The following is a 25,398-nucleotide window of genomic DNA, read 5'->3' as shown; positions in this document are numbered from 1 at the left end:
CGGCTATTTATAAGCACAGGTCCCATTGAGCAATGCAGGAGGTCTGTGTTTGGCCGTCAGAGCTGCCTATCAGGGTTTGCAGGGATAAGATTGGAGTGCCTGTGGCTACAGGACACCCCCTTCCCCCTCCCTCCCCTGGGTGTCTTCTCCCAACTTGTAAACACTTTGCAGCTCCATGGTTAGAAGGAAGACCTGCCGATCAAGGTAAGCTGGGCTTCCATTTGGGTTTCCAGGGCGACAGAAGAAGAGCAGACAGAGTTCAGGCATTCCCCTGGCTCCGTTGCCAGGGGAATTGATTGCTGGCACCTGAGTGTCTGGCTTCCCGAACTGCGGCCGAACGCACCAAACCAGGCTTTTACCAACCGCTGGTTTGTTGGCTGTGGCCAATAACGAACCGCCTGATTGCGATCGCGTGATCGCCATTTTCGTGGGTATTTGAAGTTCGTAATGCGGTTCGTGCCCATCTCTAGCTGTGACTCATGAAAGCTCATACCCTACCACAAATTTTGTTAGTCTTATAGTTGCTACAGGACTCTTGCTCTTTTCTACTTTTTCCAGAATGAAAATTGTCAAATCTAGACAAACATTTACATGACATTTTAAGGGTGTCTGTCACAAACCTTGATTTGGACATTAATGCCTTGGCTAACTGAAAACAGCCACAAAAATCACACTGACTAGGTGGTAAGCATGTGTAGCTAAATAAAAGGATTTGACAGTAAAATATTGTTCTAAAATGGATTGCACTCAGGTTAAAATTTCTTCATTGACCTCTGAATGTTTACTGTTTATCTAAATTGATAGTTTAATAATTTTGTTACATTTTGATTTAAGATGTGGCACTCTTTAGGCTCTGGGCACTTTAATACAACTCCCATGTGCTAAAAGGTTGGGGACCCCTGATATAGATAATATATCAGAATTAAGTGAACTGATTCACAATATTTAAATCAGATAATGTTACATATCAAGGCTTCTTTGTATAGTAGATCTGAAAACAGGATGTAGCTAATGTTTATAGATATTAAAATACTTCTAAAATCGAATGAGAGAGCAATCTCCTTCAAATCAGTATTTGTGTCATTTTTGCATTTTTCAGGAACTTAGTGGCCCCAAATATATGTGTTTTCCTGTGTGGAAATATGGTTTTATTTATAGTCTGCTTTTCTGAGTGAGATCCAAGGCGGATTACACTGTGCAAGTGAAAATACAATATAATCAATAGCTAGCACATTCACTGAGCAAAGTAACAATAATGAACAGCAGCTAGGGCATTCAGTGAAAGAGCTACAATAGGGTATGGAAGCAGAAAATTTTGAAAAACAAAGTCAAGCACAGAGGTGAAATCTTCCTGAAACAAAGCACAGCTAATCTACACAGTATGTTTAGCAATGTGGAAACTCCCTAGTAGGCGCATGTGTATATTAGCAGAAAGTACCCAACAACAGCATATAGTTCCTACCCCTACCAATACATCTTTCTGAGCTACTTCATACGACACTTACATAATCTGAGTAGAGCCCTCCAGAATAATTCAGTTTTGCAGTTTGTGGAAAGCGAGAGTGGGAACTTTCCGGACCCTGAGGCAGGCCATTCCATAAGGTAGAGGCTACTACAGAGAAAGCAGCTGTTGATTTTGCCCAGCTACTGGGCAGTATTTGCAGAAGGCCCTGTCCATATGACTGCTGTAGCAGAACGTAGGGGGAAAGGTGGCAGCACAGATATGAGGCACCAAGACTACGATGGGCTTTGAACTGAGCCGTGTAAATGATGAGAAGCCAATGGAGTGACTGCAGAATGGAAATGATATGTATGTTCTGTCTAGCTCCTGAGAGGAAATCAGCTGTGCCATTTTGCACGAGCTGGAGTCTCCGAGTCAGCTTTGAGGGGATTCCCATGTACAGTGCATTACAGTAGTCTAGTCTAGATGTTACTGTGCCATGAATTCAAGTGGCCAGATCAGGCATGTCAAGGTAGAGAGCCAACTTCCCGGCTACTCTTGAGTTGTGAGAAGGCCCTTTACCTTTCCCCTAATGAGTATAGATCATTATTCACTTCTGCATTTATCTTCATAACAACCCTGCAAGTAGGTTAAGCTGAGAGTATGTAATTGGCCCAAAGTCACCTAGTGAGCTGCTATGGCAGTTTAAAACCCCAGCAGGGGTCACTATAAGTTGGCTGGGACACTACACACACACACACACACACACACAGGAATTCAAAACTAGTTTGACACTATACTACACTGGTTCTGGGGTGTGCTGGGTAAAGTGGTCACTAGTAACCAAAGTGTTACTGAATTTATGTGCACACACAAGATAATGTGTGTAGAAATTATAAAAGTCTGGAAACGTCCTACACTTTTGGCTATCAGCACCTCCTTTTTCGTAATGTTGGAGTGTTACTTCAATTTGACACTTTGGAGTGTGAGCTGAAACTAAGTAACTTGAGAGACATCATGATATTCTCCCTCCTTATATTTCATTCCGGAATCTTCTCTTGGCTGAGAGTCATTTAAAGCAATTCTCTGATAAAGGTTTCAATAACTTTAGTTCTAGGGAAACTTATGGCACAACAAAAAAATGCCACAAGCCTCTGGTTTGCTGCTACTACGAATCCCGCGACGAGCCCTCTGCGAAAAACTGCCTCGCATGCACAGTGCTCCGTTACAAGAGAACACATGCGAAGCTGCCGGACAGGAATGAATACAGGTAATTTCGCTAACCGCAAGTCTAAATCTCCAGAAGCAATTTTACAGTCAGTCATATAAGCTCCGAAACTGGAAACACAGTACACCCAACTTCCACCCCCTACTTCTATTGTCCTCTCAAAATCTCAGTCCGAAGCTCAACAGAACGCGAGCGCTTCACAGTTCCGGCGCAAGAAGCTCCTATGAGAAAAGCGGAGCGTGACTCAGGCTCTTAGCCGCTTCCCTTCCAGCCTCGCCGCTCTCCTACCACGTGACCCACAGTCCGTCTCCGCCATTTTGTTTGGCGGTCTCTCCATCCCTCCTCCCATCCCTGCTTTGGGGCGCTTGCGTCGTGCGCGCATGCGCAGGCACTGAGACGTTGGGGCTGGGGGAGGTCGGTACTGTGGAGGCGGCGAATGCGGCCTCCGCCGCTATCTTCGCCATGTTCCGCCCCAGCAGCAGCCGCTCCAGCCTGTCGTCCTCCAGCCGGTCCAAGGAGAGCAGCAGCTCGGGCTCTCGGAGTTCCCGTTCGGGCGCCTCGACTCGAGGCCGCAGCCCGCGCCGCTCGCGCTCGCCCTCTCCCCGGGGCCGCCGCCGCCGCTCGCCGTCCAGCAGCCGCTCCTCTCGCCGCTCGCCCTCCCCGCGCCGCACGAGTAGGGTGCGCTCCCCGTCCGGGGGCAGCCGGACCCGCCGCGGGTCCGAGCAGCGGGACGGCAGCCTGAGCCGGGTAAGATCTCCGAAGATCCGGCCTCGGTTACCCTTCTCCCCCCGCCCTTGTCTCTGAAGCGGAGCTTCCGCTGCCTCTTTCAGGAGACCCCCTCCCCCGGCCGGGGTAGGTCTGCGCAGTTTCTGGCAGCCCTGAGCAACTGCTGGCGAAAACACAACCTTGTCGCTGTCACGCCCCTCTCCCCCCAAAGCTCGCCCCTTTGACCCGTGGTCAGGGAGGGAGGCAAAAGAGCGCTACGTTTACGCGACCTTCGATTGTAGGGGTGATTCCTGAAAGAGAAGCGCCGGGGATATGGGTGGTGTAGCCAGAACGGCATTCTTGATAGTGTGGACTATTTATGTAGTATGAATATCAAAAAAGTATAAACGTTGAACAGCACAATTTGAGTCCAGTAGCACCTTGAAGACCAACAAAATTTTACGATATTTATCGGGAGGGTTAAGTCTCGAAAGCTCATATCCTAACCTGGGGGCGTTTGCGTTATGCACACCCTAAGCTCATACCTTTGTTGGGTCTTCAAGGTGCTACTGGTCTCGAATCTTCCTGTTCTGCTGCAGGCCAACACGGCCACCCACCTGAAACAATCTGTGGATAAATGTTGACTGTGACACAGCCCGGATCTTTACAGTAGCTCCCAGCTAAGGATGAGCAAATATCTGTCCCTCTTGTTCAAGCTTTCTTGGCTAGAGATGTACAGACCTTATGGAAAGCTTGACAGATACCTGCATATAGATGCCCTGCCTAAATGTTAATAGTACCTGCAAAACTATAATGACCTTTTTTGTTCAAATTAAAATAGTTAAAAACAGAGCCACAAATGAATTAATTGAGCTGTGCTCACCCTAACCCAAGGGTGCAGGTGTCCATGAACTATTAGCATCCAGTTTAGCTTGAAATTGCAAACTTATATAGGTGGCAGTTAGTGAATTGTAAAGAGTGAATTTTTATTATGTGGCAGAGCTTGTACTTGTTCAGCCATTTTTTCTCTTGCTCCCAGCACCCTGAAAGTCTAGCTGCTATGCAACTGCTTATGAATAATTGGAAGCAGAAAACTCAAGCTTTTCAATCCTTGGTAATGTTTTTTCTTCTGAAGCAGTAAAGCTCACCCCCAGCTGTGCAAAAAAAAAAGTCACCCAGAGTTTTGAGCCAGTCAGCTTTGGACTAGGGGTGTGCACCCTGAAAAACATTTGGAAACACCCAAACCCCTTTGGATTCAAATGTTTGAATCGCTTTGGAATGCTCTGTAATGATTCGGAGCATTCCAAAGTGATTCAGGGGGCTGGGTTTTCTCCCAGCACCCCCACCCCTCACCCCACCCCTGCCAGTTTAAGCAGCAGGTCCCTTTAAACTCAGCTGGAAGGTGGCAGTTGGGGGGGATCCACAACAGTTTCAGTTGTGGTTATATTGCTTGTGTATGCTTGTTCTAGAAGTCTTCAGTACAGATTGTGCATGCCAGATGGGTCTTTTATAATCCAAGTTGGCACTGATTGTAGTGAAATCTGTACACTAAGGTTGTATAACTGCTATTTTCTTTGGATGGTATTTATCATCTATAAAAAATGTAATTTATTAGACAATTATGCAGATTTTCTGAGGGCTATTACTCAAGAATCTTATGTAAGATGGAGTTACATTTTTCTCTTGTTGCAGAGACGCTCTCCGAGCCGGCGTTCACGCTCTCCGAGCCGGCGTTCACGCTCTCCAGGCCGGCACTCTCCAAGTCGACACTCTGAATCTTCAGTGGAACAGAGTTTACGGATCACAGTTGGCAATGACCACTATGGCATTGACACTCCAGAGCGAAGGAGACTATCTGATAGACTTGGCTCACCAGTTGATAGCTCAAGTGATGGAGATAGGTAAAGACCAGCCTTTCAGAATTATTTCTCGGTTCTCATCTAGTAGGTTGTATAAATAACCATAGCCTTTCTTTAGGAGTGTAAAATGTTAAAGGACTGGGCTTTATTTAACTTGGGCTGTATATCTGGAATCCTGACTCTTGTTTTTTAGCTGTTTTCCATTTCAGGTTCAAACTGGTATCCCCAAATAAAGAGATATCAAGTATATATTTTAATGTAAGAAACTAAAATTCTAGATTGAGAAGGATGGTAATATAAGTATGGTAATAAAAATAGATAAAGGTATCTAACAATCCTTAAAAATAAAATCTTAATGCCATCAGTATATACTAGAAAGTTGGTCAGCTTGAAGAAGCTATGTCATTTTATTCAGCTGATCAGGCTGAACACTAAGAAGGATTCTCACTAGGTTAACATCACTTTTCTGAAGAGGTTTTTTTTTTAAAAAAATGGTGTTAAGTAGCCTTTTACTCTAGAGTAGACATGGGCACGAACCAAAAAACCCCCAAACCACATGATTCGTGGTTTGTAGCATTCCACGGAACCACGAACTTCCGACCTTTTCCCAGTTCGTGGTTCGTGGCATTTCAACTGCCCTGTACCGGCTGCTGAAACCAGCGCGGGGTCTGTGAAACTGACAGCCTCTTTTCCTGCTGCCCTGGCTGTCAGTTTCACAGACCCCCATGCTGGAACCGATGTGGGGTCTGTCAAACTGACAGCCCAGGCAGCAAGAGAAAGGGGCTATCAGTTTCACAGACCCCGCACCGGTTCCAGCACAGGGTCTGTGAAACTGACAGCTTCTTTCGCCTGCTTCCAGAGCTGCAGGAGAAAGGGCTGTCAGTTTCATAGACCCCGCACTGGAACCGGTGCGGGGTCTGTAAAACCAACAGCCTCTTTTCCTGCTGCCTGGGCTTTTACAGACCCCGCACCAGTTCCAGCATGGGGTCTGTGAAACTGACAGGCCGGGCAGCAGGAAAAGAGGCGGTCAGTTTCACAGACTCTGCGCCGGTTTCAGCCCATCCTGAACTCAGTGCGGGGTCTGTGAAACTGACAGCCCCTTTCTCCTGCGCAGGGGCTGTCAGTTTCACAGATCCAGTGCAGGGGTCTGTGAAACTCCGAGTCAGCCACAGAACGGCTGGAAAAATTCATTTGTACTGTAAAGACGCTTTCCCATGGAACACGTGTTTTGGTGCAAACGAACCAGCCATTCCATACGGAATTTTGTTCTGTGGTTCGTTTTATGCCCATCTCTACTGTAGAGAGATACTAGCAATACCAATCTGTAATAGTGGTGAACTGTCTTTTGTAGCTGAATCACTAACATCTCTGGGGGAAATCACAACAGATTTTGATACAACATTTTAGTATAATTCAACTCTAACCTGGCAGTTTCTCGGATTAAAACACAGTTGTCCTGTTTTTATCCTGCATATTATTGTTGTCCTTGCTTTAATTGGCATACCATCTTTTATGTGTCCTATCTGTGATATGTTTTGCACAGAAAGGAACTCACTCTGCAATAAGTGCACCTGTGGAATAGACGTTAAAAGGAATTCTGAAGATCTTCCTGATGAAGCTGATACGAAATGCATAGGGGTCACTTATAATTAAAGAATTTTTTCTTTTGCACCATTTGCTGTTCCTTCATACATGTTTTACACAGCCATCCATTTTGTACTACTGTTTTGTTGTGAACTTTCTCAAATTTTTCATCTATTTTAAAAGTAAAACCAGAGTATATTTAGCAGAGGAGGAATAAAATGCAAAGTGCAAAGCAAACTTCAAATAACCTAGAAGGTAGCAGCTTGTGTTAAGTCCCAGTGATCCTTTGTTAGAATTTGAACTTCATTTTTAAAAAATTCCATTTGATCGGAGTAATAAGTTTGAATAATGAACATAACATTTCTGTTACAGTTCTCAGTATTACAGGGTAAGTCTCCCCACCAGAAGTGTGTATTCTGAAGCTGTGTTGGCAATACAGGGGTATTTCTATCAAATGTGAAGAGTAGTTTCTTCCAGCTTGTCTGAACATTCAGAGGACACGTAAACAGCTAATGCAAAATATTTTATCTCTAGGACAGGGGGAAATATAGTTCAGAGACAGCTAATTCAGCATAATGTGTAAGCCCTCATACAAGCTTTCAGCAAGGTTGACAAGTGGCAAAAATAACTTTATGAAATTCCAAGGACTGTGACTGAGCATTGTACTAGGAAGGGAACTACTAGAAAATCACCTCCCCCAGTTAGGGCTGCATGTGTGTGTTTGTAGTGAGAAGAGGGCTGTAGACAACTTGTCCATCTTTTTTGCCCTTGATGAATCACATGACTTTGCTGTTGCTCCTCCTACATGTGGGAAATGAGAGGGGACAGTAAGCTGAGTATTCCTTGAACTAGAGCTAGTAATAGGATTTAAAGACAGTTCGTCGTCGTTCTTCTGTGCAGTCCCACATTGGGACTGCGCAAGCGCAGGCCAGCCGTGGAGAGATTATCCTAGCTTTTAGAGTTGTTAAAGGGGATGCTCAGCTCCACCGCGCATGCGCGGTAGCATTCCCGCCAAAAACGCAGCCGTTAGAGCGAGTGTCCCCGCCATTCCCTCAGTTCCTTTTTCGCCGCCATCGAGAGAGGTTCTTCTCCTAGTGGTTCTAAGTGCTTTCACTGTCGATCGTTATTTCTTCATTCACGGCTCAGGATATATTTTATTTAACATTTTAGAATATATTCTGCCTCACGATGTCCCAGACATCGCTGTTTAAGAAATGCCAGCGCTGCGGTATGAAAATGACCCAGTCGGACGGTCATGATCTTTGCCTGTTCTGTTTGGGTGAAGCCCATGTTGTTGAGTGCTGTGCCATCTGCCAATCCTTCACGCCGAAGGCGAGAAATGGTAGAAAGGCCAGATTGAGGGCTTTGCTGTGGGAGTTGAATCTCCTCCCTCCCAAGCCGTCGGTAACACAGACTGGTAAGAAGTCTCGCTTGGCTGTCCCTTCCCCGTCTCTGGCCGTTCAGCAGCCCTCGGATCCGGTCCAGTCCCCGGATCCGGCTGACCCTTCCGTTCCGAGGGATCCCTCAGGCTCTGAGCCCGCGTCGGGTGAGCCTGTGGTTCCGGCAAAGAGCCGGTCTTCCTCCCTGCCATCAGAGGCTGTTAGGGCTGCTTCGGAGCCCCCGCCTAAAAAGACCAAATCTAAGTCGAAGCATCGGAAGTGTGCTGCCTCTGCGGCCACTCTTAGCCGGGGTCGTTCATCCCCTGCGCCTGTTGTCATTGAGGAGGAGGCTGAAGAATTCCTCCGTACTCCATCTCCTCCCTGCACTCCACCTCCTGTCGGGATGGATGAGTATGTGGCCATGCCGAGCCTCTTGGAACCGTACATGGTTTTTGAGCATTCCTTGCCTTCCGCTTCCGCTCCACCTGAGTTGCCGGTTCCGTCTCAGCCCTCGGTTCCGTCCAGGGATCCTCCTTCTCATCGTTCCGCACCGATGCAGTGGCCTTCGCAGGCACCTCCCGCTCCCCTTCCGCCATGGCAACCTGTTCCTGGCGTCAGGAACCTGGCAACGTGGAAAGACTTCATCTCTTGGGTACAGTCGTCAGCAGCCCTCCTTCAATGCACCGCTCCTCCGAGCTCTTCGGTTCCGACTCAACCGGCCATGCCTGCCTACCCTTCAATGGTGCCTCTGTATCCTTCCACCTCGCAGGGGGTGTCTCATCCCCCGGCCACGCATCCGGCCTTTTCATCAGTTCTAACCATGCTGCCTGCCTCGGTTCCGTTGCCTCCGCCTCCGGAGTTTTCCGGTTCCGATGACGAGGAAGGTCTCGCATCTCCATCGGATTTTCCCTCCGATTTAGCCTCTGATCCATCCCCGGAGGAATCCGTGGGGGAAACTTGCTCCTCTTCCCCTAATGAGGACTATAGAATGTTTGCGGAGCAGATGGTCCGCATGGTGAATGCCTTGGAAATTGATATCTCAACTTCCACTAACAAGCCGAAGAGTAAGATCTTGGAGGCCCTGTATTCCAGCTCCCCAGCCTTGGTGGCGTTTCCTCTGGTGGAGGATTTGATGGATAACGCACATTCCTTGTGGCAAACCCCATCTTCAGTTCTGGCGACCGCACGGAAGATTGACTAATATTACCGGCTCAAACAAGACGACTGTCCCTTCCTCTTCAGCCACCCCAAGCCTTCCTCTCTGGTGGCCGAGGAAGTACACTCTCGGTTCTGAGGCAGTTCCTTGTCAGCTCCAGCTGATCGAGAAGGCTGCAAGCTTGACACCTTCGGCCACAAGGTCTATTCTTCGGCATCCCTCAGTTTCCGTATAGTCCATTTTCAAGCTATCATGGGCTCGTATAATCTGTTCATGTGGAAGCGGCTGTCTTCCTGCCTTCCTGATCTGCCCAAGGACTGTTGCCCTCGGGCAGATCAAGGCATTGCAAGCGGAAGCCTTTAAGCTGGCCAAGCAGCAGATGACTGCTGGGAAGGATGCTGCTGATTGCTCTGCCTGTTCCATGGCCTCTTCCGTGGTTCTCAGACAGCACGCTTGGCTGCGTTCTACTGCTCTACCCCTTGATAAACGAGCGAAAATCGAAGATTTCCCCTTCGAAGGTGCCCTCCTGTTCTCTGAGAAAATGGATGACTCCCTTTCTCACATGAGAAAAAATCATCAAACTGCAAAGTCCCTGGGAGTGATCGCGTCCCAGCAACCTTACGTTCCGAGGTACCGTTCCACTCGGTTCCATCCTTACCAGCCCCCATACCAACCATACCACCAACGTCAAGGGCGATTCCCCTACCATCAGCCCTACGGTCAGCGGTCTTACTCAGCCCCACAAAGGCATGCGTCTAAGAGGTCTTCCCGATCTAGAGGGAAACGGAATCGGCCTGCTTCTCCGAAGGCCCCGGCTTCAGGACAAAAGTCACTGTTCTGACTAGACAGGGACGCTACACAGTGGGTCCCTCAGGACACTGTTCAGCTTCCTCCGTTTATGGACAGGCTTCGTCCTTTTCTGCCCCTTTGGCAATGTATTACTGATGACTCTTGGGTCCTTGCAATCGTGGCCCATGGTTACAAGTTGTTGTTTGTTGAAACCCCCCCTCTTTCTCTCCCTCCACGTTCATCTAAACCCTGTTCTGATGTTCTGCATAATAATGTTGTTGAGTTACTTAACAAAGGTGCTGTTCGTAAAGTTAATCTCTCAGAGTCTCCTTATGGATTCTACTCCAGATACTTTCTGGTTGACAAAAAAGATGGAGGCTCTCGGCCCATATTAGACCTTAGGGATCTCAATGCCTACATTAAGGTCCAGAAATTCCGAATGCTGACCTTGGCAAAGGTGATAGAGCTCCTGGAAGTGGGCGTCTGGCTCGCCATCATCGACTTGAAGGATGCCTATTTCCATGTGTCCATCCATGAGGGGCATAGGAAGTACCTCCGCTTTCTTTGTGGAGATACAGTGTTTGAGTATACAGTTTTGCCCTTCGGGTTGGCTTCGGCCCCCCGTGTTTACAAAATGTATGTCAGCTGTGGTGGCGTTTCTGAGGTCAATGGGTTGTGTCATCTACCCTTATCTGGATGACTGGCTCCTGGTGGGGCCGTCTGCAGATTCCCTTAGGGATCACCTTGCCCTCACCATGTCGTTGCTCTCTAGATTGGGCCTCCTGGTTAATTTTGACAAGTCTGTTCTTTCTCCTGTCACAGCCATACTGTTCATTGGGGTCCGCTTTGACTCCCCCTCAGGGAGAGCGTATTTACCCCCTGATAGGCTGCGCAGGTTAGTCTCCCTGGCGCGCCTTTTTATTTCTAACCGCTACCAAACAGCCCTTATGGTCCAGACCTTACTTGGTCTCATGGCCTCTACTACTGCTATGGTGTTTTTTGCAAAGTTGCTTATGAGGCCTTTGCAAAATTGGTTTGTCCGTAAGTTCGACCATTTGACGATGAGCCAACATCAAAGGTTCTCTATTCCCAGGCCGGTCCTTAGGTCCCTGGACTGGTGGACAATCCCCCAGAATTTGTCTGCAGGTTGTCCATTTGGTGCCTTTGTGGCTGATGTCACTGTCTCTACTGACGCCTCTACCTTAGGCTGGGGAGGGCGCTGTGGCACCTTGACAGCCCAGGACACTTGGTCAACAGCTGAAGCTAACATTAATGTGTTAGAACTTTGAGCGATCCGTTACTCCCTTGCTTCTTTTACAGATGTGCTTCGCAACAGACGGGTTCAAGTCCTTTCGGACAACACGACAGCCTGTTACTACCTGAACAAGCAGGGAGGAACAGTCTCGCTCAAGCTCTGCGCAGAAGCCACAGCTCTCTGGAACTGGGCCATAGACAACAATGTCCTGCCACGGGCCATACACATAGCGGGGGAGTTCAACACCTTGGCGGATACGCTCAGCAGAGTGTTCCTGCCCCAGCACGAATGGTCCCTCAACCCTGCCTACCTCCTACCGATTTTCCACCAGTGGGGGTGTCCGCAGGCCAATCTCTTTGCAATGGCCACCAACAGGAGAGCTCCCATGTTCTGTTCCCGGGCCGGGTTAGACCCTCGATCCCTGGGGGACGCATTCAAGATTCCCTGGACCCCAGGGTTCTTCTGCGCCTTCCCGCCTACCCCTCTCCTGCACAGAGTTCTCTGCAGGATCTGAGCCTTCAAGACCCACTGCATCCTGGTAGCCCCACGCTGGCCCCGCCAAGAATGGTTTCTCCTGTTGCTCTCCCTCTCCCAGGGATGATGCCTGCCGCTGCCACCTGTTCCGGACCTGTTAGTCAGGGACGGGATCTGGCACCACGATGTAGATGTTCTGAAGCTGGCTGCCTGGCTCCTGCACCCCCCATAGTAGCCTTGTCTTCTGGGGTCCTCCGGATCATTCTGAATGCCCGGAAGCTGTCCACCAGGGTGTCCTACTATCAGAAGTGGTCTCGTTTCTCCCACTGGTTAGCCCCTAAAGGGATTTCCCCCTTTGTCTGTCCCTTGCCCCTGATTTTGGACTACCTCCTGGGTCTGCATTCCAAAGGCCTTTCCTTTAGCAGCGTGAAGGTGCATATGGCTGCGATCTCTGCTTTCCACGAACAGATTGAGGGGAAAACTGTTTTCGCCCACTGGCTTTCAAAACAGTTTTTGAAGGGTCTGTTTAAGTCTTTTCTGCCTAGGGCTCCACCTGTTCTTCAATGCCCTTGGTCCTTTCCCAGCTGATGCTCCAGCCCTTTGAGCCGCTGGCGATCTGCCCCTTGCCCTTGCTGACACAGAAGGTGGCCTTTCTGGTTGCGCTCACGTCTTCTAGATGGGTTGGGGAACTCTCCGCCTTCCGCATTGACCCCCCATTTTTGCAGTTTTTCCCTGAGAAGGTTGTACTCCACACCAGTATTGAATTCCAACCTAAGGTGGTGTCTAAGTTTCACTTGCAACAAAAGGTGGTCCTTCCTTCCTTTTCCCCAACACCCTCTTCCCCAGGGGAACAAGCATTGCATACATTAGATTTGAAACGTGCTTTATTGTACTATTTGCATGGGACCAAGAGTTTTAGAAAGTCATCCTCACTGTTCCTTTGTTACTCTGGCTCACGTAAAGGACTTGCTGCTTCTGCCCAGTCCATCTCACGTTGGATAGTGTCTGCAATTAAACTTTGTTACCACCAAGCTGGAGTGCAGTGCCCTTTTTCATTGACTGCCCATTCCACTCGGGCTCAAGCCGCTTCTGCCGCCTTTCTCCGTGGGGTACCTCTACAGGATGTCTGCCAGGCAGCAACTTGGTCTATGCCAGACATCTTCATCAAACACTACTCTGTGGACGTGAATGTGAGACGAGAATCAGCTGTTGGCACGGCTGCCCTGCATTCCTTATTCCACTGATCACTCACACCCGCCCCCATTGGTGAGTAGCTCGCTATACTCCCAATGTGGGGCTGCACAGAAGAACGACGACGAAAAACAGGGTTTCTCACCTGTAACTGTTGTTCGTCGAGTATCTTCTGTGCAGACATGCATTCCCTCCCTCCTGCCCCGCTGTGAGTGCTGTTTTTCTATATACTTTGCTCTCCGGCAGCTCAGTTGGACTGAGGGAATGGCTCTAATGGCTGTGTTTTTGGCGGGAATGCTACCGCACATGCGCGGTGGAGCTGGGCGTCCCCTTTAACAACTCTAAAAGCTAGGATAATCTCTCTGCGGCTGGCCTGCGCCTGCGCAGTCCCAGTGTGTGTCTGCACAGAAGATACTCGACGAACAACAGTTACAGGTGAGAAACCCTGTTTTGATTGAAGATAAAAATCTAAATTTGACCAATGGTACTGAATATGTACACATGTTAGTTCAAAGAATCTCTTGTGTACAAATGTTGGTGGAAGGTGAACAAAAAATTCAGTTCCTCCTTCCCAAGTTGGAACCATTTTTAGTTTTTAACTATAGTACTACTGTGGTGTATTTTCACTCTCATTTTATCTATAAAGTAAGTAGTGAACACAGATGTGGAACTGAAACCACATGTTTTTGAAAAATATTCTCAGGGCTAGAATCAAACACCTTTTTGCAAATTTCCTGTTGTCTGAATGTTTACCAGCTCTTTAGGATTTAAAAGTATGCATGGGTGTAGTAAATGTAGTTAAGATTTAAATTTAAGTTAGGTAATGTAAACATCTTATTTTTATGATCTATTTTTAGGAACTATGTCTGCAGATCTTTGTTGGGAGCATATTTCTGTTTAAAGTTGGTTGAAATGTAAATGCATATGAAAAGGCTATATTTAAGAAAGAGTAGACTGAGTAAAATGTACTTGGTGACATAATTGTGTTTTCCCCTTAAATGGTAAAAGTTCTCAGTGGTTCTGTTTTCACTGCAAGGGTGGTATCTGGCTATCTGCCTTTAGTACGGTATTATAAGAAACAGAGCACATCGTGGTTATTTCACAGTCTAAAATGAATCTTTTTCCTCAGAGAATTGTTTCAACAGAAAATCACCTTCACTTACTTTCTTTTGTTGATACTTTCATTTTTACTTTAAAATATAAAAGGAGAAGTGAGAATATGTTAGAGATATGAAAAGCAACAGCAATACTAGGTTAAATTTAAGAGCCAGGTAGACATACTTCTGCATGTTTGCTTAAAAAGTTGTAATTAGCCTCAGTCTGAGACTAATTATAATACTTTTGTTGTAAAAGGATTCTGATATGCAGCATTTCAAATTGATAACCTGATCTTGTAAACCCATTTCATCTGAAGCAGTGGAGAGTGGTACAGTCTGTAGGCGAATCAAAGACCTGGGTCTAATGAAAATGGGCATATCCATGCAGTTTAACCCTACTACAGATATAAAATGTATGGACATTTTGAAGCCATGGGGTGGGGGGACACGTGTTTTTCTGTTGTAGCACAATGTGCATGCGCGCGCGTGTAGAAAGAAAAATTTGTGAAAACTGAAATATATGCAGTACCTAATCTATTGAACTTTAATTTGCTTGAGCAATATTTATTTATTTTATTTTTATTTTATTTGGATTTCTATTCCGCCCTCCCCACGAAGGACTCAGGGCGGATTACAACATATTAAAACACATTAAAATTAATTTATACCATTAAAACCATACATAGATTATTTAAAAATATAATATAATGTATTCGCATATATTATCTGTGAATATTCATAATATTCATACATTCAGATGGCGGCAATCAATAGCAGCAGAAACAACTTGACACAATAAGGCGGCGGACAACCTTGGTAATATAAAATGCATCATTTGTAATGTTGGATATAAAATTGAAATAGTTGACATATTTATGGAGTTTAAAAGTTATAAATGCCTTAGTTTCCTATAAGCAAAATTGCAAATACATCCAATACTTGAGAGAAGACTACATGTGCTACTTTAGCACATGTACCTTAATTTTTCCTAACTGGTTAGAGAGAACTCAGTTCTCAATGAAACTTTCAGAGTTTCCTCTGAAGATTTGATGGAATTTCTATCCTACCTTGTTATGTTCTATTTTTCCTCCAGCAAGATAGGGAAATAAACTACTGTTATCCAGTCTGTGGCTATATGTGTCACAGAGGTTTGAGGAAGAGGTGATAAGATCTACCGCAAGGGAAGAGTCAGGTCAAAAGGACAGCAGAAGGCATGCAGCAGTTGAAAAGCAATGAAAGCCCTGAATGCCTCCCTCATGAAAATTATGTATCCTAGGTGCAGAAATGCAGCTTGTATTTAAGAGCTGTATATGTCTCCAGCATGCCTACCTTGTTTTTAGAAGCATTTCACTGATTCTAAAAGAATATTTCGTATGTGTTTTTCTGTATTCATTACAATTTCCAATTTTTCCGTTAGAAAAATCAATATACATATTCCTAAAAGGCAGCAGCCTCTGCTGTTCAAGGGTGTGTATGTGGGTGGAGGGGAGGAAAGTGCAGTGAGATCTTATGGTTCGATCCTGTGAGCTGCTTCCATAGTTCTGGTCATAAGAACTATGACCCCAATATTCAACCTTACCTTACGTTATGTGTTTATAGTATAGTTTTACCATTTTCTTGAAAGCTGAAAAGGAGATTGTATTTTTGTTTTGCTTCATATTGTTTTTTAAATGTTAGGTGCATTGAGATATCATTGAAAATAGTATTAGAAAGGACCTTAGCTTGGTGATTGTGATGGGTTGGAGAGCCAGACTAAATTTTCTATTCATGCAAGGCACTTCTTTCAGTGAAGCAAAACATTCCTGCCTCCCACTGCCATTCGGCAATTTCCATGATAGCTTCTGGGAAACGGGACAAGAGGCAAATTGGGGATTCTGCAGCAGGAAGGAGGAATTAGTGGGAAATTATTCCAACTAGGGCTGTGCGTGGGTGGGGCGATGGAAACTGATTTGGAATACCCCCAAATCCGAAGCAGCAAGCCGCTTCGGATTCGGGGTTCAGGAATCGCTTTGGTATGCTCCGTGAAAATTCGGAGCATACTGAAGCAAGGGGAGGAAACTCCTTACCACCACCCACCACCCTCCCTGGGGCAACCTCTCTACCCCCCACCCCTCTGGGGAGACCCCTCCACCCCCCACCCAACCCTGGGGAGACCCCTCTAACCCCCACCCACTTACCTGGCGGCAGGAGGGTCATCAACTGGGCGGCGGGTCGCTGCCGCTGTTATAGTGATGGCGGCAGCAGCACAAGGCAGCGTGGCCTGGAGCCAGCTGGCTCCTCTGCCGCCGCCACCCGAGCCTGTGGGGTGGTGGGGAAGGCCGGAGCTGCCGCCTCCAGCTCTTCCTGCCCCTTAAATAGCCACAGCACAGCGGCCATTTGAGGGGCAGGAAGGGCTTTCTCCGCCTCCGGCAGCTTCAAAACCCATCAAATGGCCGCTGCCTTCCGGCCTTCCCCACCACCCTGCAGGCTCGGGCGGCGGTGCAGTGGCAGCAGAGGAGCCAGCCCAGAGCCACTGCAAGGGAGGTGGGTGTGTGTTTTGATGTTTAAAGGGCAGTGGTGGGGCCATTTAAACAAGCCCCGAAGAAAATAAATGTTATTAAGCATTTCTTCTACAAAAGACATTGAATTGGATCCATTCGGCTTTTGCACTCGGTCTCATTCAATTCTTCTCCTCATTCCTACAGCCTCTTCCAGCTTGATGTTTCTACATGTAGGTCCCATGATCTCCAGCATAGTTTGTTTGAGCAGACAAAGAGGACTCTTCCTCCTTTTCATCAGCAGAAAAGCTAGTTGGATCATACCTATTAGCTTAGTTCAGATGTAACTTTCCAAACCTTGGAAGCCAAGATTTTGGTTAAGGGAATATGCTGTGGGCTCATATACTTCTCCATTCTTTGCCTCTGTCCCTCCTTTTAACTTCCTGATTTGGCAAACAGTTATCTATCTGCTACAGCAATATTGTCAAGGTATGGTTTATGATGCCTTCCAAGCCAGGATTGGAAACCATGGTTTGTCCATTTGGACATAACAGCAAAATATGGTTTTCCCAAACCAGGAAGTCACTGAAGGAATCATGCAAGGGGAAACGAGTGCATGTGCCTGAGGTCTGGACCTGATGTTCAGAGTGGGCCATTGACTCTTAAGAATGAGAAGGAAATGCCAGAAAGTGTGCTGCTGAGAAACTTTAAATCCTGTGATACAGCTGTGTGCATGATTTAATCAGAAATCTGTTTTTTCATCATAATGGCCCATCAGTGTGGTTTAAAAAAAATATTCGGAATGCATTTCATGTTAAAAAGACTGACAGAAACCTGACTTTGTTTGGGAGCCCCATAACCATGAACAGAGTGCCACTTGAAGAACTCTTATTTCGGACCTTTCTGCATCTTCTATAGCCCCCTCCCCAAAGTAGCTTTTGGAGATCAAGGGTCCCTTAGGAAATAAAAGGGCTTCAATCATTCATGTACTTATTTATAAAAAATAATTTTTGCAATGGCTAGTAAAGGGGCTGCAGTTTGAGTTAGAAAATCTCCCAAATTGCAGAATATTTATCTTGAATGCACATTATAAAAGTAATTGGAAGAAGTTTCAATCAAGATAAGGAGTGGGTGTGTTTATAGTGCCGCAAATAGAGCAGTATGATAATGTAAATACAACATTTTCATGATTATTTGCAGTCAATGAAAAATGATATCTATCTTTGAGGAAATGACTGCTGTTGGATTTTTTTTAAAAAAATGCATAGTGTTTGGATCTACTTGAAGTAAAATGTGTGATGTAAATGATGGGAGGAGAGGTAGTAACAGCAGGTAAAGATTCAAGGAAGCTGAATGCTGAAGAGAATCCTGGCTTGGCTAGGATGGAAGTTGTGAGGATTTTCCAGCAACAGTTACCATTTGGAGTTTTGGATAATGCAAAGGTAGGATAATTCAAAGGTTGTACAGGAATAAAGTGAGTAAAACAGTGAAGTTCTGTATATGCAATATTAATCATTTCAATTTAAGTTATGCTGCTTGGGAGAATACTTCCTCAAACATGCTTCAAAGTTCGAAAGTTTTACAATGCAATCCTTAGCAGAGTTACAACCTTTTAAGACTGTTGAAGTCAAGGATGTAACTCTGTTTAGGATTGGACTGCTAGTCTGTTTAGACTGACCCAGTGTGATTCCGTCCAATTGACTTTTCAGGGACTTGTGTGAAAGCCTTATTGTTCATGTAAGATGTTTCTGTATATCGAGATTTGTGAAAGGGGGAGAGATAGGGGCTGTGAGCATCCATTTGTCCTTCTGAACTTTGGGGCCTTACATAAATGCTTTCTAGTTCCAAATGGTTAATACAACATAGTATACATCTGATATTTTGGTGCAGTTTTAGAAGCTTGGATGATGGATCTGTGCTGACTCTTAAATAATTCTAGAGGCCAGCATGCCTACGTGTTCCAAGAGTCTACTCCTAGATTTGGCAGCTCAATCTTGCTTGCAGAAGGGTCCCGTACTCGATGTGTTTCAGGGAAGGGTGGGTTATTGCTTATTATGCAAAATCCTCAGAACAAGCTTTGCTGGGTTCAAAGCAAGAAGTATGGCTGGGTTTTGGATGGTTGGCAGATTATTTTATGCTAGCATGAGTTCCAAGTCTCTGACTTTGTTTTAACTTGTCTCTCTCATCAGGGATGACTTGGCTGAAGGCCCAATATTTAGCAGAGGCCTTTCACGTCCTCAAAGCCTTGAGCGATACTCTTCTCATGAGCACAGCCCTCCTAGTCCTTTCAGTACGAGACATGATGAGGACTATCGCAGTAGGGATGTCTTTCTTCACCAGTCAAACTATAGCACGAACTACGAACATCTACAGGATATATCAAGAGAACCTGACAGGGATGGTGAACTACTTAGGAAGTCCTCATATCAATCAGAGGAGAGAGGCCGAGAGCCAAAGCGCCCTCGATATGACAGAGAGGACAGAATGCTTGCTGTGAACATAGAGCATCAAAGTTTCTTGCCAGGAACACGAAATTATCGTAAAAGAAGCCTTAGTAGAAGCCCAAGCCCAACATATCTAGATGAAGACTTCAGAGAGCTTGAAAGTGCTAGGAGAAAAAGAGAAGAGGAGGAGCTGAGCAGAAATTCTAGTCGAGATCTTCCTGACAGTGACTATGTGATCCCTGGCTTGACTAACCCTGTGCAGTCCTCTGAACCACGTTACCTTTATAGACCTGATGAAGCACCAGCTATGCCCAAAAAATCAATCCTGAAGAAACGAGTGGATGATTCCTCTGTGCAGGTTTGACCCACCCTCTCTCTCCCCTATCAATCACACTTTACTGCTTCTCATATACTCTTTAGTAGTAGTAATTATTCACTCTAGTTTTGGTCTTTTTTTCTCTATGGTGGAACAAGTACCTTCAAAATAATATTTCATCAAGGCATCTCTCATGGAACTGATTTAGTGTGGATCATTGTGTAATTAGCATCTTGGTTCCCATTTGATTTGTTATGAGGTTAATTTAGAGCAAAAGAAAGTTAATATTTTCTGATGGGCCCAGGTTTAGTTCAGCTTATGGAACATGTAGCTTCAAGCACACTAATTCTCACATGTTAAAGTGCTAGAAAAGTTTAGTGTACTGTTGAATCTGAGTGGCAGCTACTGTATTTTTAAAGTTACTAAAGAAGAATAGGCAGGACTTTTTTTCTGGGAAAAGAGGTGGTGGAACTCAGTGGGTTGCCCTCAGAGAAAATGGTCACATGGCTGGTGGCCCCGCCCCCTGATCTCCAGACAGAGGGGAGTTTAGATTGCCCTCCGTGCCGCGGAGGTCAATCTAAACTCCCCTTTGTCTGGAGATCAGGGGGCGGGGCCACCAGCCATGTAACCATTTTCAAGAGGTTCCGGAACTCCGTTCCCCTGCATTCCCCCTGAAAAAAAGCCCTGAGAATAGGAGATCCTTTCTGGAGGGTGACCATTGTTTATGTTGGAGATGGGTCTCTAGATTTAGTGTGTGATTCAAATGAAAATGCAAAGTTTGGTTTGTTATTGCATGAATGAAATGGGGGGTGGTATTCTCTAGCTAATGTGCTCTTTCTGTAAACCAAGGCTGCTTCTGCATGCTGTGACTCCTACCCAGAGTAGAGCACAGCAGCACTCACTTTCAGGGGAGCTTCCACAAGATGGTGTGCACTTTCTGAACATCAGGTGTGGGCTCTTGGAAATTTTCCCTTTAAGCTGGAGCAAAGGGAAAACATCCTTTGCTCTTACTTAAAAAAGGAAACCACAGGATGGCTGTGGGTAGACCCTTTATGTGAAAGCTCTACCCACAACCAGTCGAGGGAAGGGGTGGAGCTAGGTTTGTCAGCTCCAGTTTGGGAAATTCTTGGAGATTTGGGGTGTGGGGCCTGGAGAGGGTGGGGTTTGGGGAGAGGAGTGTCCTCAGCTGGGTATAATGCCATAGTGTCCACCTTCCAAGGCAGCCATTTTCTCCAGGGGAACTGATCTCCATCACCTGGAGATCAGTTGTAATTCTGGGAGATCTCCAGCCACCACCTGGAGGTTGGCAACCCTGCATGGAGCTGAGCCCTGGTTTTTCTTTCCCTGGTTTAATTTTGATGTATAGGAGAAACTGTGAACCACTACTTGTAGTTCAGATGTGATAGCTGGCATAAACCACCCTTGCCTCCCCTTCCTCTGTTGCTGGGGGCCAGCTGAAAGGAACCAAGAGTGTTTGACTTCCGGTGTTTTCTAACCTCTCAAAAGAAACCCTTTCTTTCCCATTCACATCCTGACCCAGTAGAAGTTCATGTGTATCTATGAGTGTAAGAACAAAGACATATTGGCAGAATTCCCTCCTCTCCTCCCATCCTTCTATTTACTGTACTCCTTCAAAACCTGTCTGGATCTTGGTGTCTTCCATAGCAACACAAGCAGGATTTAAAAGCATTTGGTTGACACCAGAAGATCTTTAAGCATAAATCCTAACATAAATGAAACACAGATAGATGGGAAATAATCAGAAGACAGCTAAATAGATTGTTGACCACTAGGAAGTAACCAAAAGTGAATGATTTGTTGAACTGTACTCACAGAATGAGACCCTTAGTATTCCTCTCCAAGGAATGTATGCAAGAATTAGCAGCTTGACAAAGACTGTCTCGTAGTCTTGACGCAAGTACTTGAACATAGATTTCCCTCCTTGGAGCATTGTGCCAGTTGAGGCTGACAGTTTTATCCCCTTTTCTGCAGCCTGGGAGTACCTTTTGAAGCCAGTCATACTTTGGGAGACAGGCTGAAAGCTGCCTCCAAGCCTGTTTTGGCCAGTCCTCCCCAATGTTTGAATAGTTGATACTGGTATCTGTAACTTTAAGTAGTTCTGAGAACTAGAGCTGTGCAGAATGCTTGCTTCTAACACAAAAATTTGTGTGTGTGTTTTTATGGGGAAGGGGGTTTGCACGATTCTGTCTTGGATCCAGTGCGGTGCTTCCATGGCAGAAAGTTTTTGCCCACGGAGCGCAACTTTCTCATCTCTACCCTTCTGCTGCAGCTTCTGTCTCAAGGACGAGCATTTCAGGAAGCATTTTGGGCAGGAGTGGGGGAGGCAAAAAAGTGCACTCCATTGTTGGGAAATCCTGCTGCCTACATGGATTCAAGCCTCCTCCTAGTCCCCAGTATCTTTGTTTGTGTTTTCCCAAATGCTTTGTTCAGTTTCTTTGCTGTTCCTTACAGTGATTTTACTTACCCACATTGCATTATCTCACATAGTCATATGATGGCACTAAATAATTGGCTCCGTACTGATGTCACTGAGAGTAAAAAGCCCTTGCTTTGCTCCCCCTCTAAAAGAAAGAGGAATAGAGGAAGCATTGATGTTGCCATGGTAACTAATGACTCCCCTTCATTTTTGTACAGATTTGTGGTAATTTTCTAAAATATTGCCTGTAATCCCTTAATATCAAAGTACTGTCTTTTATGTGGATTGAATGTTGGTTAGCCTCCTTATAGAACGTAGAAAGAAATGACATTTTTTTCTTTTTTTAGCCTGAAGTGTTTTCTAGCAGTTCTGCCTCTGTCAAAGAACTCCCTCTTCATTCACATCCTCTTCCTTTGCCCCAGCGTAGCAGCGCTGCTCCTTTTTCATCTGAAGTGGAAAATTTCCTCAAACGTTTCAACAAAAACGCTGTTGCAGAGTCTACAAACAAGGACTCTCAAGCCAGTCTTCATGATTGGAGACCATTTTCTGGCATACAGCAAAACACTCTCCCCTCTGAACAGAACTTTGGGAGTTTTTTGAGACAAAAGGATTATCAGGAGTCTGCCACAGGGTCTGCAGACCGGCAGAATGACTTTCTACTTCCTCATGAAAGAGCCAGTCAGGATGGGAGTGGCTTTTCTCGCATTCTGGGAATGATGGCAGACTCTACCAGTGCTCAAGAGAAGAGAAGGCGCAGCTTTCCTGATATAGAGGATGAAGAGAAATTTCTTTATGGTGATGATGAGGATGACTCTAACATCAACTTACCTTCTACTGAAAAGCTAACAATGAGTGGTAAAGAACCTGAAAGCCAGAAATCAAGTTCTCCATCTTCTCCTACTCAGTCTGTAAAACCAGACCCTTTGGAAGAATCCAGGCCAGAGTATGAGAAGATCCATGATTTGCTCAAAACTATTGGTCTTGACATTGGGGTGGCCGAAATTGGCAAGCTTGCTGCTCGAACACAGGAACGACTCCATGGAAAAAAACCATCACGTTCTCCTGATCGTCGTTCAGTGGTTTCTCGTAAACTCGACTCTGGGGAGATGCGCCGCAGTCGAAGCAATACTCGTTCTCCAGAGTCAAACCAGAAGCGCTCTTTGTCACCCTCTGGTTCTTTTCTTCCATCCAAAGAGCTATCCTCCACTTCAGAATTGGAACACTCTAAATGCAAAACACTGGGGCACAGTAATTCTGGCAGCACACCAGAGCGGTCTGTTCCCCCAGTATCTCTAATCCCATCAGCACCACCTTCTCTTCCTAATTTACCTCCTACTCCCACCCCAGTTCCCCAGTATTCAGTATCACGCTTTTCTCCATTCACTGCAACTCAGCTACCCCAAAACTATCCAACTCCCACAATGGCCCCTCCTGGCTATGATGCTTATGGTCATTATATGGCATATGCAGCATCTGGCTGGCCCATGTATGCTCCTCCTCGGCAGTCTGATCCTGCAATTCCAGATGTACATGGGCTTGTCTCACTGTCAGTGCCGTCAAATCCTACACGTCCCAACCTCAGAGTTATTGAGACTGTTTCCACAGGCAAGGGGATTCCTGAAATCAAGAGAGATGAGTCTGTGCTTGTACAGATCCCCACCACTCCTACTTACTCCAAATTGCTCCCTCATTTCTCTCAGTCTTCTCTTAGAGGTACCACAGAGAGAATGTCTGATGAAAAAAATAGGGCTTCTCAGAAGCAAAAGGTAGGTTGCTTTAATTTGAATTTATATTTGCCGGAAACACTAAAATATAGTAGTGTAATCTGAAGGGATACGAGTGCTGAATATCTGTGTCTATTTTTCAATTGGGATCATTTCCCCCTTTTTGATAAATCAACCTTTTTGCTTCCAGAACTGTTATTGCTGGTGAAACATAAATACTTGATTGTCTCCTTATATGCATACTTCTGAGAGTTTTTAATACATCATTTTCTTGGCTCACATTAGCACATATCAGTTGCAGAACTGATTCCTGGTTTAGGATTATGTTTCTTGATTTAATACTGCATTATTCATCCAGACATCCATAGCTTTATAATTATATGCTTGTTTGTATTTTGCATTAGACAATTGTATTTTGCATTAGACAGATTCCTTCTTTGATGAGAAGTTCAGTTCTGCGTGTGTATCATGCACCAGTTCCTTCATCCCTCTGAAAGGTGCCTCATTGAACTCCACTCTCTTCCCTGACTTGTTGGATCTTAGTGAGAAGGGTGGGGTGAGGAGGGGAGGTACATGAACAAAGCTGATCCTTTGGATCCAGCCTATAGCACCTCTTATCACTGAAGCAGTTTTACTTTTTTTGCACCTCTTATCATTGAAGCTGTTTTACTTTTTTTGGAATACTGTGGAATAAATTTATAAACGGATTTTAAAGGACAGGATTTCAGGAATGAAAAGAAACATTTAATCCATGAGGTGGTAAAAATCCAGTTTGGTGTAGTGGTTAAGAGCACGGGACTCTAATCTGGAGAGCCGGGTTTGATTCCCCACTCCTCCACGAAGCCAGCTGGGTGACCTTGGGCGAGTCACAGTTCTCTGGAGCTCTCTCAGCCTCACCCACCTCACAGGGTGATTGTTGTGGGGTAATAATAACACTTTGTAAACCGCTCTGAGTGGGCATTAAGTTGTCCTGAAGGGCGGTATATAAATTGAATGTTATTATTATTATTAATCTAGATATACTAGGAAAATGAGGAAATGTCCAGACTAAAGAATGCTTAAAATCATTTTCTTATGTTACAATAGATTATGGACACAGTCCAAGACAGAATTATGGCCATTTAAAGCTATTGATTTCAGTAGTCTTAGGTGAGTTTTAATTCTGTAATGGATTGCGCCCTGCCTTTGAAGAGATGCCTCTCTTTTTTATTGTAAAATACTTCAGGATTCTATGTAGTTTATAGTGCTTCCAGGGGAAGATCGTTTAACATTGAAGGACCTTTTTATACTTCCATTTTAATTGAAAAATCGACACAGCTATAGCACAGAAGAAATGAGTTGATGTCTTATATGAGAGATGTTTACTTCAGATTAGAGTTCAAGTAGTTATTATTTGGATAACTGGGGGAAGATGTCTTGGAAGTTGGAACAATGGCTCTTAGAGAGTTGTGTTAGCTGTGGTCAATGAGAAAAGTGTTAATACCTTTTTCTTCACACCCTTTTTAGGTAATAGAGGAAAGAGAGAAACTGAAGATGGAACAAGAAGCACGACAGAAGAAATTGCACTACCTGAGGACAGAGTTGGATAGACTTTCTAAACAGCAAGGTACTGCTTTTTCTTGTTCGGTCCCCCCCCCCAGAAGCTTTCTAGTGGTGATATTAAGTATTGCATATCTGCTGGAAGAAGTGGGATTATATTTATACTTTTCCTGTTCTGGACATTCCAGGGTAGTATCCTAGTGGCTTAATTAATATAGTTCCTAGACAAACTTACTGTCAGTTGTAAAATCAGTAATGCAAACACAGTTTCTGGTATTTGGCCATTGCCAAAAGGTATCTTTA

At 45.4% G+C, this 25,398-nt stretch overlaps 1 protein-coding gene across 3 annotated transcripts in view; it reads left to right on the top strand.

Annotated features, from left to right (window-relative positions):
* Positions 1-2,879: 2,879 nt before the first annotated feature.
* The window catches only part of ZNF318 (zinc finger protein 318), a 39,890-nt gene continuing 17,371 nt past the window's right edge, over positions 2,880-25,398 (top strand). For all 3 annotated transcript variants that reach the window (XM_054977019.1, XM_054977010.1, XM_054977000.1), the window contains exons 1-5: positions 2,880-3,416; positions 5,067-5,275; positions 18,825-19,437; positions 22,180-23,598; positions 25,063-25,162. In XM_054977019.1, the coding sequence (XP_054832994.1) occupies positions 3,132-3,416; positions 5,067-5,275; positions 18,825-19,437; positions 22,180-23,598; positions 25,063-25,162 (2,626 nt within the window). In that variant the 5' untranslated portion in view covers positions 2,880-3,131. The remainder of the gene's footprint in view (positions 3,417-5,066; positions 5,276-18,824; positions 19,438-22,179; positions 23,599-25,062; positions 25,163-25,398) is intronic.

This window comes from Eublepharis macularius, chromosome 1, assembly GCF_028583425.1.
Source record: "Eublepharis macularius isolate TG4126 chromosome 1, MPM_Emac_v1.0, whole genome shotgun sequence".
In the NCBI taxonomy this organism is placed as follows: domain Eukaryota; kingdom Metazoa; phylum Chordata; class Lepidosauria; order Squamata; family Eublepharidae; genus Eublepharis; species Eublepharis macularius.
This window is presented reverse-complemented; position numbering and strand designations above follow the sequence as displayed.